The 18686-nt window shown below is 37.7% G+C and overlaps 1 protein-coding gene across 1 annotated transcript; it reads left to right on the top strand.

The window, feature by feature from the left end:
• Positions 1-11345: 11345 nt before the first annotated feature.
• LOC104246013 (uncharacterized) lies at positions 11346-11681 on the top strand. Its single transcript, XM_070146729.1, has one exon. The coding sequence runs from the start codon at positions 11346-11348 to the stop codon at positions 11679-11681; it is 336 nt and encodes a 111-aa protein (XP_070002830.1).
• The last annotated feature ends 7005 nt before the right edge of the window (positions 11682-18686 follow it).

Genomic DNA, 18686 nt, shown 5'->3' with positions numbered 1-18686 from the left:
GCGAGGGGAGAGGCGAGCGTGCATGGAGAGGTATAAGGTAGCTAGGAAGGAAGCGAAGATGGCGGTCACGGAGGCTAAGACTGCGGCTTATAGTCATATATACGAGGAACTAGGAAAAAAAGGAGGGGAGAATAAGTTATTTAAGCTGGCCAAGCTGAGAGAGAGGAAAGCTCGAGATTTAGACCGAGTGAGATGCGTCAAGGACGACGATGGGAGAGTATTGATGGAAGATTCTCAGATTAAGAGGGGATGACAAACTTATTTTCAGAAACTTCTTAATGAAGTAGGGGATCGGGATATTGTGCTCGGTGAATTGGAGCATTCCGAGAGTTACGCTGACTCTGGGTACTGCAGGCGCATCAAGGTTGAGGAGGTCGTGGGAGCTATGAGTAAGATGAGTAGGGGCAAAGCGACCGGGCCTGACGAGATTCCGGTAGAATTTTGGAAGTGTGTGGGGAAAACAGGTTTGGAGTGGTTGACTAGGTTGTTGAATGTTATTTTTAAGGCGAAGAGGATACCAGATGAGTGGAGGTGGAGTACGGTGGTCCCACTGTATAAGAACAAAGGTGATATCCAGAGCTGTAACAATTATAGGGGTATCAAATTACTAAGTCATACTATGAAAGTATGGGAGAGGGTAGTTGAAGCAAGGTTGAGGATGACGGTATCCGTCTCTGACAACCAATTTGGTTTCATGCCGGGTCGTTCTACTACAGAAGCTATACACCTTGTTAGGAGGTTGGTTGAACAGTACAGAGATAAGAAGAAAGATCTGCACATGGTGTTTATTGACCTAGAAAAAGCGTATGACAAGGTTCCTAGAGAAGTTCTCTGGAGAAGCTTGAAGGCAAAAGGTGTGTTGGTTCCCTACATTATGGCGATTAAGGACATGTATGATGGGGCAAAGACTCGGGTTAGGACAGTGGGAGGCGACTCTGAGGATTTTCCGGTTGTTATGGGGTTACACCAAGGTTCTGCACTCAGTCCATTCCTATTCGCCCGGGTGATGGATGCGTTAACACATCACATTCAAGGGGATGTGCCATGGTGCATGCTATTCGCTGATGACATAGTTCTAATTGATGAGACGCGAACCGGTGTTAACGAGAAGCTGGAGGTTTGGAGACAAGCTCTTGAATCTAAGGGTTTCAAGCTTAGCAGGACAAAGACGGAATACCTGGAGTGTAAGTTCAGCGCTGAGCAGAGGGAAGTGGGCGTGGATGTGAGGCTTGAATCACAGGTCATCCAAAGTAGAGACAGCTTCAAGTACCTTGGGTCGGTTATCCAGGGGGGAGGGGAGATCGACGAGGATGTTACGCACCGTATCGGAGTAGGATGGATGAAGTGGAGGTTAGCATTTGGAGTATTGTGTGACAAAAGAGTGTCACTGACACTCAAAGGTAAGTTCTATAAAGCGGTGGTTAGGCCGGTCATGATGTATGGGGTTGAGTGTTGGCCGGTTAAGAAATCACATATCTAGAAGATGAAGGTAGCAGAAATGAGGATGTTGAGGTGGATGTGCGGGCATAGTAGGATGGATAAGATTAGGAATGATGATATTCGAGAGAAGGTGTGCGTGGCTCCCATTGATGACAAGATGCGGGAAGCAAGGCTCAGGTGGTTCGGGCACGTTCAGAGGAGAAGCCCAGATGCTCCGGTAAGGAGGTGTGAACGGCTGGTTGTGGAGGGCTCGAGAAGAGGTAGAGGGCGGCCTAAGAAGTATTGGAGGGAGGTGATTAGGCAGGATATGACGATGCTTCAGATTTCCGAGGGCATGGCACTTGATAGGAATATGTGGAGGTCGAGTATTAAGGTTGTAGGCTAGGAGGTAGCTGAGTATTGTCTTATGTCATAACTTTGGTAAGGATAATATTTTGCTTTTGCTTGGTATTCCTCTTGATTTCATGTTGTTCTTATTTTTCATATATATATATATATATATATATATATGTATGTATTTCTTTCATATTGTTTCTGTGGTGTTACTAATATTGTTTTCTTTTGTCCTTTTGTCTTATTGAGCCGAGGGTATTTCGGAAACAACCTCTATACTCCTTCGGGGTAGGAGTAAGGTTTGCGTACACACTATCCTCCCCAGACCCCACTAGTGGGATTACACTGGGTTGTTATTGTTGTTGAAGAGAGTACTAGTTTTCGCTGACACTAGTTCAGAATGAAACCAAATGTTTGTTAATTACAGTTTAAAGTTGATATACAGAGCGTAATTAGAAATGGCAGCAATAATACATATAATTAGTGCTACCACTTTTTAGTTTTTCGAATGAATATTCCCTTTTTCAAAAAATAAAAAAATTACCGACTTTATTATTTTATAATCGCAAAAATGCGGCAATCAAAATTTAACTTAAGAGGATAATCTATGCGGAATGTAGAAGAGAGTTGTTAAAATTATGATGTAGTATTCCTATCTAATCAATGGAATAGGTAGCAAAAATGTTACAGAGCAAAATTCAATTGAATAGAAACCTAGAGCTAACTCTGGAGTCCTATAATGACAAACAAGAAGTTTCATTATTGTGTCTCTCTGGCGTATTCAAATTGGCCATCTCTTTCTAGATATATAATTGTATAAAATAATTATAAGTAGCTTTATAAAAAGTGCATCTTTATCTTTGATACTGATGTGAGACTTAGAAGTAGCTTTCATGCATATATATGGTCTCAGAGGTGGTGGATAGGATTGTTTAAAACTAGTACAGTTTGCACTATATATTATCATTTTCTCTGACCCTTCTAAAATAATCTCCTTTTTCTACTTGGAAAATGATCTCCTTTTTCTACTAGGAAGTCTAAACTTTATTTGTTATGTATGTCAATTAATTTAACCACTCAGAAGAGAGTCATCACATGCTGGCTATACTTTGGAGATTTTGTATCCTCAGCATAACATCCATTGAGTTTTATGCCAAGGGTGTGTTTGGTACGACAGAAAATATTTTTTCCATTTTTTCATTGTGTGGTTGCATAAAATAGTTTAGAAAATATTTTTTTAGATATCATATTTTTCTGAAATTCGAGGAAAATGACTTCTTTATAAAAAATTAGGAAAATATTTTCCAAAAACTCCACTTACCACACATCTAATCCCAACCCCACCTCTCCCAACCCCTCTCTCCAAAAAGGCTTCCTTTATTTTTTTTTTCCAAATTTCAGGTTTTTTTTTTTACTTTTTTTCTGTATTTTCAAATTTCTGTTTTTTCGTTTTTCTGCACCACCCACCCCAACCACTGCCCCCAAACCCGCAAAAAAAGGTTTTTTTTAACCTTTTTTTTTGTAGTTTCAAATTTCTATTTTTTTCGTTTTTCTGCATAAACCCCCCACCCCCCCAAAAAAACTTTTTTAATATATTTTAGTTTTAATTTTTTTCATCTTTCGATTTACAGGTTCGAAATATTACAAGTTCCAAAATTATGAGTTCGGAGGTTTATGTGTTTGGAAGTTTACGGGTTCGAAAGTTCGCGGTTTCGAAAGTTTAGCGGTTCAGAAGTTTATGAAATTTGTGGGTTCGGAAGGTCATTGGTTCGAAAGTTTATGGCTTCATGTTTATTGTATCTAAATTATTTATGAATACTCTTTATTTTCCTTAATTTGCGTATCAAACATTGTGAAATGAGTAAGATTACCACTACTTATATTTCAAGACAATATTTTCCACGGAAAATATTTTCTGTTATACCAAACACACCCTAAATTTTTAAATTGTCCAACTGATGAGTTTAAGTTTTTTATAGTGAAATTGTAAAAAAATATTTATATATACAATCAGTTTATTTATTAGATAAAAAGTATTTTGTTCTTTATAAGAATTAATTGATAATCTCATAAAGTTGAAAATTCATCTGCTATTCGCACATTAAAATTTACTAATAACATTATAAGTGCTATAATTTAAATCCTTAAATTATATCTTTAACCTTTCTTTTCTTTCACCTCGTTTTCCCTTATCTGTTATTTCTTGTGCGACCTACTAATTGTACGGGATATCTTAGTCGTCTCCTGTTCCCATGTTTTTGAACTTATGTTTAAACTCCGATGATATTTTGTCAAGTTTAACACGTGATACTAACACACTAGAATTTAAAATTGTAATGGAATGGCTCCATGATTGGGATCGTTAACATGGTCACCTTACAAATTTAGGAAACGTCATAAATTAAAACATCAAATTCATATAATATCTCATCATGAAATACAATAACGTAACTTGATCCAGAAGAGTACAGAAACTATGTATAACCTACACTGATTAACCATTTAACTGTGGTTTTAGGGTGTGTTTGGTAAGACGGAGAACATTTAAAAAAATAATTCAATTTTCTCATGTTTGATTTACTTAAATATTTTGATCAAAGAAAATATTTTCCCTTTCTCTTGGTTAGGAAAATACTTTTTAAAACCCTTTTTTAACCTTTCCCACCCCAACCACTCACCCCCCATGCCCTATCACCCAAACCCCCCGGCAACCCCAACCCTCCTCCTCCCTTACCCCTACCCCCACTAGATTTGCGGTGGTCATCCGGCAAACAATTTCCGGCGACCCTTTTTTCCCCTTTTCTTCTTCTTTTAGTTGTCAGCCAGTTCCGGTGCCCCCACCATCGTTCCTTCCCCCTTCATAGTGTTTGCCTAAATTATATATTGTTTGAAAAAATTATTTTTACTCACTAACCAAACACTAGGAAAAAAATTCATAACTTTTTTCACTCACCAGTCAAACGTAGGAAAATAAGTTAAAAAATCACTCATTTTTTAAGAAAATATTTTCAAGGATACACTTTTTAAGAAACATATTTTTTTTCGTATCAAACATACCCTTAATCTATATATGTATATTGATGGTGTAAAAGTAAAAAGTATTTTACACTATTGCTGTAATTGGAAAGTAAAAAGGGACACCTCTTTTTCTTTTATCGAACTATTTGTCACTTTATTAAGCTTTATTAGTTCGAAAGGAACAAACATTCGTCGGTGGATAATTTTGAGAAGGTTACGCATATACTTTCAGAAATAAAGTATGTCTCACAAACCCGACATTAAGGCTGACTTTAGCCAAAAACGTTGAATGAAAGAATAGAAAGATATCCCTTTGCAGATCGAGGACACTCATCAAAATGGCGAGCTTTATATCTAACAACTTAAAATTAAATATTTTTTTTTTAATATCGCTCTTGGACATATTTTGATCCTTCAACTATACGGAAGCTCGATAGGTGCTCTTTAATAAATTACAATTACAAGACTTGATGTGTCTTATATATGTTGTCGATAATATAAGCTTTTTACTCTACTGCATCATCAATTTTTAACTTTTTAACTCAAAACAGATTTGTTCATATGATTGATTAATAGTAACACATTTGGCAAAATAACTAATACCGGGAGGTAAATATTTGGGAGATAGACAATATTGGGTGTGGGAACAAAGTCTCATATTGGTAGCCGAACAGACTGGGAGTCTACATATAAGGTGTAGAGATCTCTTAATGGAGTAAAAAAAAATTCAAAAAAATCATACGGGCTTGATACAAAGCGGACAATAGCATACCATATTAAGAGGGTTGAAATTTAAAAATAGTCATATTTAAAAGTGGTAATTGAAAAATAGCCACGAGTTTAAAAGTAATCGAATTTTAGCCACTCTTCATGTAAAGATAAATCTGAACAAAAATACTGTTCAAAATCCGAAAAATATTCAAGCATAATATGCTTGAGTTCGAATTTTTTACAAGAGAACTGTTAGATCCAGTTTTAATGATGCAAATAATATATCTATGCAGGAAATCAATTACAAGGAATCAAAAAGATACTACAAGATCGCTGGAGTCAATCTTGATGCTTAAGGAAAGAAATCAATCAGCAAAGATTACAATCCAATCAACAAATCTGGATACCTAAGGAAAAAACTCAATCAGCAAATCAATCAGAAAGATTAACGGATGCGATAGAGAGAATCAAGCAAGTCTAAACTTAAGGCATGAATCAAGGCCAACATACTCGGAAGATCGAAGATCTTGTAAAGATTGATAAGCGGCTAATTTCGGAACAACCAACAATCAAGGAGCAAGCCTTCATTACATATATCTGTTAAAAGAAGGAATCAAGGAAGAGCAACGACTTGCTATCTTATTCTTGGAAAGAATCAATCTCTTTCCAAGGATCAAATCGCTTGGGTTGTCGAGCCTCGACCTTTATCAAAGTATTTATACCCAGCCTTAAACCTTAGTCAAACATACTTTGATCGAACCAAAAATCCCTCTCTTTGTTCTACTGCAAACAAACATTGTAGTTCACTAAGATCTGTTGTGTAACAAGTTAGAGAAAAAAAGAGTATAACAATGGTGAGGCATTGTATAAAAAAAGAAACGAGTGTTAGAGGAACTGTGTTGTCAAGTCATTTCAACTGTACTCGGAGAAAAGCATTTACTAAAGAGAACTCCCTTGCAACCCAAGGGGACTGGACTAGGATTCACATTGAATCCGATCCAGTATAAAATTCTGGTGTCTTTAATTCCTGCATTTACTTTCTGTATCTTACTTTATGTCATCATAACTGTTAGATTATTATATCTAGTCGACTATTCGATAAACTAGTCAACTAATAAGCGATTAAGTTTAAAAATATACATCATGGGATCCCCTCCAGTGATGTTTGGTCCAGTATTGTTCAATAGGGTGTTGATTTTCTGACACATGACGTACTAACCAATCAATGGACAAGATTTCCTTAACTAAAAACTAGTTTAACCATGGTTCTGTTTCTCCTCTCAGCTGTTCTTCTTTAACCATTTTCAAGCTATTCTTTCATTTTGTTTCTTTTTTCCTTCTTTGCTCTCTATGACTAGTATTTCTTTTATTTGCAATATTAATTATTGGGTGGTGGAGAGAGGACTCTTCTTAATAAATATTTGCACTTGCCTCACCTTATTCAAATTAGTCCAGGAAAAAAAATAAGCAAATAACAATGTCCCGAAAGGATATCTAGAGATTCAAATAGAGAAAGTAAAAGATAATGTTTCATACCTCAATCGCCCATTTTTGATTCAGTTACTCAAAGAGGCTGAGGCAGTAAATTTTGTTAATCAAAAGGGTTACACCATTACCATTCCTTGCTATGTCGAAGACTTTGCTGCGTTCAAGCCAAGACTGATAAATACCACCACCACCCTCTTCATGTCTGATGTGTATTGTTTTAGATCCTAATTTTTTTTTCTTTTTGATAGTATGGTTGAGATGAAAAGTGTCATCCTAGAGGAATTCGTTTTGCGGCTATGTATTGAATTAAAATGGCTTCGAACATCACTAAACTTAATCTTGATATCGCAGAAAGAAAGCATCTTTAGGTGATTTCACAACTCGAGACGGATCTCCCAATTGAGTAGGTTGAGGACGACCCTCTCGGACAGCCTCACTCAAGACAAATTGCGTATCTGCAGTAGCAACGACTTGTCTAAAGGCGGGGACCGGCGCCCTCTGTCTGGAAGCTCCTCGACCTGTCATCACAAAGGGTCGCACCATTAAGCAAGGTCGCATGGCCAACGAAGTAGTAAGTAAGACATTTACCCAAGGAACCTTTAGGGCCATAACGCTGCACGAAGACGTGCCAAGTTCGAGTTTCTGCTGTATGAGGCAACAGACAGGTTACCCAATCCTTGATACCTCCAAGGGGGCGAGGCGGACGACCCATAGCTACAAAATGGCAAGCAAATAAACTTTGCAGTGAATACAGAAGAGAGGGGAACATAATGAATGACAGCACTTATGAGTCTCGTTCCACCGCTCTGAGAATCTGGCGGAGTCAGAAACGACGTGCTCGGTCTTGACAAAGAAGTACTTGTGCCAAAACTTGCAGCTCGCCCGGTCATCTGTTCCAACTACCAGCCCTTTCATATCATGAAGCCTCAAATGCACCATAGTACCCCTGAGGAAGCCAGGCGTGAACAGGTGCAAAAGGTGGTGGACAGAAACGCTACACTCCGCCAACTCTGCATACTTAGTTAATAGCATAAGCACCTTAAGCGTGTATGGCGAAAGTTATGCGGCGCAAACTTGGTAAAATCTACAGAATTCTTCTGCTAAGGGGAAGAGAGGAAGGGTGTAGCCGATCATAAAAAGGGTACTCATAGAAACCACAGTACCCAGGTCTGTGGACATCTACATAATCCCTCCCCGCTGGAACTATTTCTACATGAGCAGGAATGTCATACTTTATACGAAGGGCATCAATATGGACCTACTCCGTCTCAGAAAAGAGGGGGTTCGGGGTAGGAGGTGGATCTTTGAGGAAGTCACTCCGGGATAAGAGGTGCCTCGGTAGTAGCTCCTCCACCGTATGAGGGCTGTCACTCTCTTCTACCACTACATCTCCGCTGTCAGAAGGAGGCACCATTGATGACGGGCTGGCTTCAGGAACCTCTTCGTGAGAACGACGAGACCTCGGCATAATATCGTTTGAAGGAATATCAACACAAAAGGAGGAAGGAAAAAGAAGCTTCAGATGGTGAATGAAAGAAGAACAGAAGGATAATATAGCAAATGAGAAAGAACGAAAGAGGTCTTCAAGAGAGGAATGGCTAAAGTTTTTCAAAAATCAAATCCTTCACCTATTTATAGGATTGGGAGGCGCCAGAATCGAGGCGACTGGCCTCAAAGCAGCGCAAGAATCGAAGAACCAAGCCGTTAGTCCCCGCCTCGAAAACATGCGTAATGATGACGCACATAAAGCTGACATCACTTCCCGGAGAAGTGCACCACACGATGTTTTGCTAAACATGATGACCAACTCCCATTGGCCACGTCATAACGTTCCCACAGATCAAATTTCTCCAAAAGAATGCACGAAGTCCTCTCATCGAGGATGCATCCGGCCGCGACCCCGACAAGCGGAGGGACTAACTATATGGGTCCAAATTTGACTGACCTCAACCTATGATGAGTACGACAAACGACCAAGTACCTTCGAATCGGCGTCCTGAGGGAGACGACTTTAAGGCGAAAGAAGAAACTATACAACCCTTGTAGAAGTGTAAACCCATTAGGGGATATTAAGAATATTCCGTCGAATATTCTTTATATTTTATTTCTTACAATTCAGAAGGGCTTCTCGCTAGTATATACCATATAAGGGGGAAAAAGGACCTTGTAACAGAGGGCGATATTCTGGGAAACTTATCAATCTAGAACAAAAAGGAAACTTTGCAACTCTCTTCTCTTCACTTATTATTATTCTAGAGATTATTATCTTCGGCTACGATTTTCCCCTTCATCTTTGATTGATTTATCCATAAAGGTTTTAACATCTTTTGGGTCAAACAGAACCCAGTAACTAAAACGAGTTATGGGTTCGGTGACAAATTCAGAATCCATAGATTTTAAATCCTGGCTCCACCTCTATCTTTACTTATGCTAAAATGAACTTGAACAGATCCATAAAAGAACAATAATTCATTAGCATCAAGCGAAAGGAAATATGGGTAGTCTTGACCACATAGACGTAGAATGGAAGAGAAGAGAAATTGAACCATGGTTAAACTAGCTTTCTAGTTAAAGAGATCTTGTCCATTAATTAGTATGTAGGACACGTGTCAGAAAATCAGTACCCTATTGAACAATACTGGACCAAACATCACAGGAGGGGATCCCAACCCCTTCAACTATATCGAAGCTTGATAGGTGCTTTTTAATAAATTACAATTACAAGACTTGTTGTGTCTTATATATGTTGTCGATAATATAAGCTTTGCCAATTTATGGATAAACCTAAGGAGAGTCGCTTTGCAGCCTTGAAACGCTTGCTCAGTTGTATAACATTATTAGCCTTATCTAATCTTACTCTACTGCATCATCAATTTTTAACTTTTTAACTCAAAACAGATTTGTTCATATGATTAATTAATAGTAACACATTTGGCAAAATAACTAATATGAGGAGGTAAATATTTGGGAGATAGACAGTGTTGGGTGTGGGAACAAAGTCTCATATTGGTAGCCGAACAGATTGGGAGTCTACATATAAGGTGTAGAGATCTCTTAATGGAGTAAAAAAATTTCAAAAAAATCGTACGGGCTTGATCCAAAGCGGACAATAGCATACCATATTAAGAGGGTTGAAATTTAAAAATAGCCATATTTAAAAGTGGTAATTGAAAAATAGCTACGGTTTTAAAAGTAATCGAAATTAAAGCCACTCTTCATGTAAAGATAAATCTAAACAAAAACACAGTTCAAAATCCGAAAAATATTCAAGCATAATATGCTTGAGTCCGAATTTTTTTACACGAGAACTGTTAGATCCAGTTTTAATGATGCAAATAGTATACCTATGTAGGAAATCAATTACAAGGAATCAAGAAGATACTACAAGATCGCTGGAGTCAATCTTGATGCTTAAGGAAAGAAATTAATCAGCAAATCTGGATACCTAAGGAAAGAACTCAATCAGCAAATCAATCAGCAAAGATTAACGGATCCGATAGAGAGTATCAAGCAAGTCTAAACTTAAGGCATGAATCAAGGCCAACATACCCGGAAGATCGAAGATCCTGTAAAGATTGATACGCGGCTAATTTCGGAAGAACCAACAATCAATGAGCAAGCCTTCATTACATACATCTGTTAAAAAAGGAAATCAAGGAAGAGCAACGACTAGCTATCTTATTCTTGGAAAGAATCAATCTCTTTCCAAGGATCAAATCTCTTGGGTTGTCGAGCCTCGACCTTCATCAAAGTATTTATACCCAGCCTTAAACCTTAGTCAGACATATTTTGATCGCAGCAAAAATCCCTCTCTTTGTTCTACTACAAACAAATATTGTAGTACACTAAGATCTGATGTGTAACAAGTCAGAGAAAAAAGAGAGTATAACACTGGTGAGACATTGTATAAAAAAAACGAGTGTTAGAGGAACTGTGTTGTCAAGTCATTTCAACTATACTCGGAGAAACGCATTTACTAAAGAGAACTCCCTTGCAACCCAATGGGACTGGACTAGGATTCACATTGAATCCGAACCAGCAAAAAATTCTGGTGTCTTTAATTCCTGCATTTACTTTCTGTCATCATAACTGTTAGGTTATTACATCTAGTCGACTATTCGATCTAGTCAACTAATAAGCGATTAAATTTAAAAATATACAATTCATCCCCTCCCCCCATTTTTGTACTTTCAATTGGTATCAGAGCAAGGCTCACATTCTACGTTTTGCTTAACAGCTTGTGAGAAAAGATCATGGCAAATCAAGTTATCATAGGATCTCTCTTTCGGGAAGGAACTTCATAGGTTAGACCACCATACTTCAATGGATAACATTTCTCCCATTATAAAGTGCGAATGGATATGTTTGCCAAAGCTTATGACGTCAAAGTTTGGATAATCATCAAAAAGGGAAACTATACCTTACCAGCTACCACTCCACCACTTGCTGATCCTGAAGATATAGATTCATATACAAAAGAGCAAATGGAAGTGGTACGAGTTTACAACAAAGCAAGAAATTTGCTTCATAACGCTATAAGTGGTGAAGAATATGAGAAAATCTCAAGTTGTGACACAACCAAAGAAATATGTGACAAACGTGAGGTCACTTATGAAGGAATCAGCAAAGTAAAGGAAAAAAATATCAACATGCCGGTCCATGATTACGAACTCTTTTCAATGAAAGAATGAGAATCTATTGAAGAGATGTTTGCCAGGTTCAGCAAAATAATTAGCGATCTAAAGGCATTTGGCAAGCCTTACACTAGTGCTGATCAAGTTAGAAAAATTCTCAGGAGTTTCCCAACCACTTGGCAGACCAAAGTAGTCACACTTGAATCTCAAGATCTAAACAAATTATCCTATGATGAACTACGAGGAGAACTCATTGCTTTTGAAAAGAGTCATCTCAAGAAGACCAGTCAAGAAGAAAAAAAGAAAATAGTCACATTCAAAACCTCTACTAAAATAGCTAAAAACGAAATTGATGATGATCCTGAAGCTTTGCAAGAAGAGATTGCTATGCTATCAAAAAACATGGATGGATTGATGAGAAGATACAGGAACACAAAGAAAGGAAGAATTCCACCAAGACGATCCAGGCAATACAACGAACATGACAAGAATGATGGAAAATGCTATGAATGTGGAAGATTTAGGAATATTCAACTTGAGTGCCCAGAACTAAAGAGGAAGATCTCTAGAGGCTTCAATAAGAACAAATCTTTCGGAAGCTGGAGCGATGAGGACAATTTAGACCACGAAGAGATAGCAAATATCTGCTTTATGACAATTCTAGAAAACGAAATGAACAAATCCTTAGGATGCTGGACAGATGAGGACACTTCAGATGAAGAAAATGAAAACTGTTTCATGGCACGAGGTGAAACTAGTGAGTTAAGATCTATAATTGTGAAAGATGCAATGAATTGCAGGATATTCTTGATTTAACTTTGAAAAGTCTCAAAAAATGATGAATGAGCTTAAAAGACTCACTAAAGCAGTTAAAGACTGGAAACTCAAACATAAAGTATGTGAAATCGAAAAAGAAGTACTTTAAGAAGAGTTTGAGGAATTGCAAATGCAACTCAATGGCATGTGCAAGTCCACCAGTCACAGTTCTGTTAGGCCAAACCAGACAACTTACAAGTTAACTAGAAAAGGACCAGCCAGAACTAAGTCGACTAGTACTAACACTAATGAAAGACCTAAAAGTAGGTCAGAAGTTATGTGTCATTACTGTAACAAAGGTGGGCATAAATATTCCTTTTGTCGTTTTCGTAAAACAAACGTTTCAGGATGGGTTTGGAAACCAAAAAACAATCCTGAACCTGGTAACACTAACCTCCAGGACCCAGGCAAGCTTGGGTACCTAAGAGAAAGTAATCATCTTGTTTTGCAGGAACATCACAGAATAAGCCACAAAGGAAAATGGTATCTAGACAGTGCGTGTTCCAGTCATATGACAGGTGACAAAATCTATTCAAAGAAGTTACAAAAATTGATAGAGTAAGTGTTAAGTTTGGGGATGATTCAAAAGGCAAAATAATTGGTACTGGAACAATTACCTTCAATAACAATTATGACATCACTGAAGTTTATCTTGTCGATGGCCTCAACTACAATCTCTTGAGCATAAGTCAACTCTGCGACTCAGGATATGAGGTAAATTTTAAGAAACAGGATGTGCTATTGAAGATGAATCAGGTAAAATAGTCCTTCCTGTAAAAAGGTATGGAAATATTTATATCCTTGATAGTGTTGAAAAGATAGATTGTCATATTTGCTTATCTTCTATGTCTGATGATCCATGGTTGTGGCATAGGAAACTTGGACATGCTAGCATGCATTTGATAGAAAAATTTTCCAAACATGAGTTAGTTGTTGGTCTACCCAAACTGAATTTTTCTAGAAATCATATTTGTGATGCATGTCAAATGGGTAAGCAGACCAGAAACTCTTTCAAAAACAAAGATATAGTATCTACTTCAAAACTTTTGCAATTACTTCTTATGGATTTATTTGGGCCTACTAGAACTGCTAGTATAGGAGGAAAGAGGTATGCTTTTGTTATTGTTGATGATTATTCACGTTTCACTTGGGTAATTTTCTTATCTTATAAGGATGAAGCATTAAGAAATTTTGAAGTTTTCTATAAAAAGGTTGAAAGAGAAAAGGGACATCTGATTTCAACAATTCAGAGTGACCATGGAGGAGAATTTGAAAGTAGAGCATTTGAAGATTTCTGTAATGATCTGGGATACACACATTATTTCTCTGCACCAGGCTCACCACAACAAAATGGGGTTGTATAAAGAAAGAACAGAACCCTCCAAGATATGGCAAGAACCATGTTACTAGACCATTCACTGCCAAACCACTTCCGGGCAGAAGGTGTAAGTACAGCATGTCACATTCTCAACCGTTGCCTCATAAGGCCTATTCTGAAGAAGACTCCATATGAATTATGGAAAGGTAAACGTCCCAATATTAGTTACTTCTATCCCTTCAGAAGTAAATGTTTTATCCATAATAACGGTAATGATAATCTTGGAAAGTTCGATCCAAGAAGTGATGAAGGTATTTTTCTAGGCTCCTCATTAAATAGTAGATCTTTTAGAGTCTATAATAAACGCACATTATATGTGGAAGAATCTGTACATGTTATATTCGATGAAAATAATCCCTTGGTCGAGAAAGGAATTACTACAGGTAATGAAGATCAAGCTCATGAAACTCAGGAGACAAGCAAATCTCAAGAGTCGACTGATATATCTACTGCGACAGAGTCAACTGGTGAAGACAGCAACAATGTACCAGATCAACCAATCGAGTCAACTACAAATATAGTACGTCCAAATGAATGGAGAAGCGAGTTTGAATATCCTCAAAAATTCATTATAAGGGATCCAAATGAAGAAATGAAAACTAGGGGAGCTCTCAAAAAGAAAGCAAATATTGCATTAATCTATCAGATTGAGCCAAAGAAGATAGAGTAAGCACTTTAAGATTCAAGCTGGGTGCTAGCTATGCAGGAAGATTTAGATTAGTTTAGTAAGAATCAAGTGTGGAATCTGATACCCAAACCTGAAAATGTGTCTGTAATCAGAACAAAGTGGGTTTTTAGAAATAAATTGAACGAGGATGGAAAGGTCATAAGAAATAAAGCCAGACTAGTTGCTCAGGGATACTCACAATAGGAAGAAGTCGACTATGATGAAACCTTTGCCCCAGTAGCTCGTTTGGAATCCATACGAATTATTCTGGCATACGCATCATTTAAAGGATTCAGGTTGTTTCTAATGGATGTTAAAAGTGCCTTTTTGAATGGATTTATTGAAGAAGAAATATATGTGAAACAACCATCTGGGTTTGTAGATTCAAAATTCCCATACCATGTATACAAGCTCACTAAGGCGTTGTATGGGTTAAAACAAGCTCCACGTGCTTGGTATGATAAACTGAGTTCCTTTCTTGTTGATCATGGCTTCACAAGAGGTAAAATAGATACTACCTTATTCATTAAAAGATCATCGAAAGGTAACCTCATTATTCAAATTTATGTTGATGATATTATATTTGATAGTGCTAACCCTCTCATGTGCAAGGAATTTTCAAATCTTATATAAAGTGAATTCGAAATGAGTATGATGAGAGAGCTAACGTTCTTCCTTGGACTACAAATTCAACAATCTGAAGAAGGAACCTTTATATGTCAGACCAAATACACAAAAGAGCTAATTCAAAAATTTGGTATGAGCAACGCAAAATCCATTGGCACACTAATGAGCCCTTCCACAAATCTAGACAAAGACGAGTAGGGTATTCCTATTGATGAAACTAAATATCGTAGAATGATTGGATCACTGTTGTATCTAACAGCAAGTCGACCAGATGTTATGTTCAACATATGTAAATGTGCCAGGTTTCAGTCAGCTTCTAAGGAATCACATTTGACCACCATAAAAAGAATCATTCGATATCTCATTGGGACTGTATCTCATGGACTATGGTACCCTCGCTCTAACTCTTTTAAATTAGAAGGTTTTTCAGAAGTTGACCTTGCAGGTGATAAGGGCGATAGAAAAAGCACATGTGGTACATGTTAATTACTAGGAAAGGCATTGATATCCTGGAATAGTAAAAAACAAGCATAAGTTGCATTGTCTACTACTGAAGCCGAATACATTGCTATTGGACAATGTGCGCACAACTGCTATGGATGTCTCATCAACTGGGTGACTATAAACTTTCGTTTAAGCCTATACAATTTTTTTGTGACAATTCTAGTGCTATTTGTCTTTCCAAAAGTCCAGTGCATCATTCTAGAGCAAAACATATAGATAACAAGCATCATTTCATTAGAGATCATGTTCTTAAGGGAGACATAGAAATATCTTTTGTTGGAACCACTGATCAGTTAGCTGATATTTTTACTAAACCTCTATTAGAGGAGAGATTTTGTGATTTAAGAAAATTACTTGGTATTACTTGCATTACTAATAACCCTTAGGACCTATATGTATTGTTAATTTTTTTTGGTGCAATGATTGTCCTTTACTCGCCATTAATTACGCCTCTGTTTTTCCCTCTCTTTTCTCTTCTTTCACATCAGTTCATCGTTCAAAGTTGGAAAGCCAATCATCGCGTCCCTTCAACTGATAACTTTTCCTTTTCTGTACTCAACCGTCAGAAACCCTCTTCTTAAGGCGGAGAACCCTTTTCAATCACTTTCATCTTTATCTCCTCTCCAAAGCTCCGATCAAACCCCTTCCCTAAAATGGCCAAACATCCCAGAAATCCCTCTGCCTCTACCAGAAAAAGCACCAGTTCCAAAGCAAAACCCCCATCTATGCCCCCAGAACAAATAGACTTAGGGTCCGATCACTCTGAGGGTTTCGCCTCTTTTCAGGGAGATTTCTCTAAACACTCTCAACTCTTAGGAGAAAATGCTTTAGGTAAGCGACCCATGGAAAAACCCCCTGTTTCCTCCACCCCAAAGAAATACAAGGTTGATTTCTCTGCCTCTCTTGAATATGGCCTCAACTTCTTCGATTCCCCAAATAGGGATTTCTTCATTGCTCTGAAAGATAAGCCCATCGCTCATGGAAGGCCCGTCGACCTTGACGACATGAAAGCCCTCAATTGCAAGTTCAAATACCTTTTCGTTCATCAAGGTTAGGTTAAGTTCTTCTCTATTCCTCCGCGTAAGGTATATGAACCCCTGGTAAAAATATTTTATGCAAATCTCCATTCTAGTAAGCCTGAGAGGTTGGAATCTTTAGTGTTAGGTAAGTGCATTATTTTTGACTGTGCCCTGTTTGATTCGCTCTTTCAGTGTCTTTGTTCTGGTTTTCCTATGCAGTTTAAAAACACCTGGACTGATGACTTTGAAATTTCCTTTGAGCAAGCCAAATAGTGTATTGCTCAGTGTCCCTCTGAATCCCTTCCAAACCAGTTAGGTCTCAGTGATGTCAGTTTCAAAACTCGAGTTCTGGCCCATAATGTAGCAACTAATTTGCTTCCCCGTACTGGTTCCTTTTCAACCTTCTCTCAAAGAGACACCTTATTCGTCTATTACCTTGTGACCAAACTCAAAATCAAGCTTTCCTCCTAGGTTATCAATTTCATGATCGAGAGTGCTGAAGATCCTACCAGTCTACCCTATAGCATGGCAATCACTCACATTCTTGAAGCTCATCAAATTTCCCTGTCCAACTATCCCTTCATCACTGTCTCTAAGTCTTACAATTCTAGAGCCTTTGCTAGTATGGGATATGTGAGTGTAAAGGGCTCCTAGGTTAAGAAGCACGATAGTGAAGCAAAGCATGCCCCTATAGGGCCCAAACCTTCACCTCTGTCCCTCATCCCAGTCTTAGTAGTCTTGATCTTGGTGACAAGCTTCGTGCCATTGACTCTCAACTCTCTGAAATCAAAAATCTTCTCCCAACCCTCAGTCTATGTTGGTGACATTCATACCATTTCCAAGGAAATAGGGTCTAGTGTGTCCAAAATTAGAGTTGTTGTTCTCAGAGTTAGGGAGACTGCTATCAAAGTCTTCATGGAGATTCATGACAGGTTGGATGGAGTGAGCATCTCAGCCAATGCTAGCTTTGAACAATTGAAGGAGGCTATTTGCAACACCCTTACTTATTTTCTGCACCGTTAGTGTGGTTGTTTTAAGATAATTTTTTGCTCTGCTGGTTATGGGCTGTGTTTTCAGCCTTTGAATAATTTATTTTTTGTTGTGCTATTTTTGTGGGCTGTTTTCTCAGCCATTGGATAATTCCTATAACTCTCCTGTTTAAATACTATATATTCTGTTCAGTTCTTGGCTTGTTCCCTCTTTGCTAATGCCAAAAAGGAGGAGAAAGAGTATATGTTATACTGTACAGGTACAGTTCGATGGCAGGAGTCGACTCAACCATAGACTAGTCAATTGCATGAACTGAGGGGGAATATCATGGACTAGTCAACTGCATACATTAAGGGGGAGTAAAACACAAGGAAGTCAACTAGTGTTTACACTTATATATTATTTTGTCATCATCAAAAAGGAGGAGATTGTTAGATCCAGTTTTAATGATACAAATAATATACCTATGCAGGAAATCAATTACAAGGAATCAAGAAGATACTACAAGATCGTTGGAGTCAATCTTGATGCTTAAGGAAAGAAATCAATCAGCAAAGATTACAATCCAATCAGCAAATCTAGATACCTAAGGAAAGAACTCAATCAACAAATCAATCAACAAAGATTAACGGCCAGCTGCGATGGAGAGAATCAAGCAAGTCTAAACTTCAGGCATGAATCAAGGCCAGCATACCCGGAAGATCAAAGATCCTGTAAAGATTGATACACGGCTAATTTCGGAAGAACCAACAATCAAGGAGCAAGCCTTCATTACATACATCTGTTAAAAGAAGGAAATCAAGGAAGAGCAATGGCTAGCTATCTTATTCTTGGAAAGAATCAATCTCTTTCCAAGGATCAAATCTTTTGGATTGTCGAGCCTCGACCTTCATCAAAGTATTTATACCTAGCCTTAAACCTTAGTCAGACATACTTTGATCGAACCAAAAATCCCTCTCTTTATTCTACTGCAAACAAACATTGTAGTTCACTAAGATCTGCTGTGTAACAAGTCAGAGAAAAATGAGAGTATAACACTAGTGAGACATTGTATAAAAAAA

The sequence above is a fragment of the Nicotiana sylvestris genome, chromosome 5 (genome assembly GCF_000393655.2).
Source record: "Nicotiana sylvestris chromosome 5, ASM39365v2, whole genome shotgun sequence".
Taxonomy (NCBI): Eukaryota; Viridiplantae; Streptophyta; class Magnoliopsida; order Solanales; family Solanaceae; genus Nicotiana; species Nicotiana sylvestris.
Note: the sequence above shows the minus strand (reverse complement) of the source record. Positions and strands in the feature narration are given on the sequence as shown.

What these genes read in the sequence shown, in the direction of transcription:
- LOC104246013 (XM_070146729.1), top strand. Translation starts at nt 11,346, where the DNA reads ATGGATATGTTTGCCAAAGCTTATGACGTCAAAGTTTGGATAATCATC.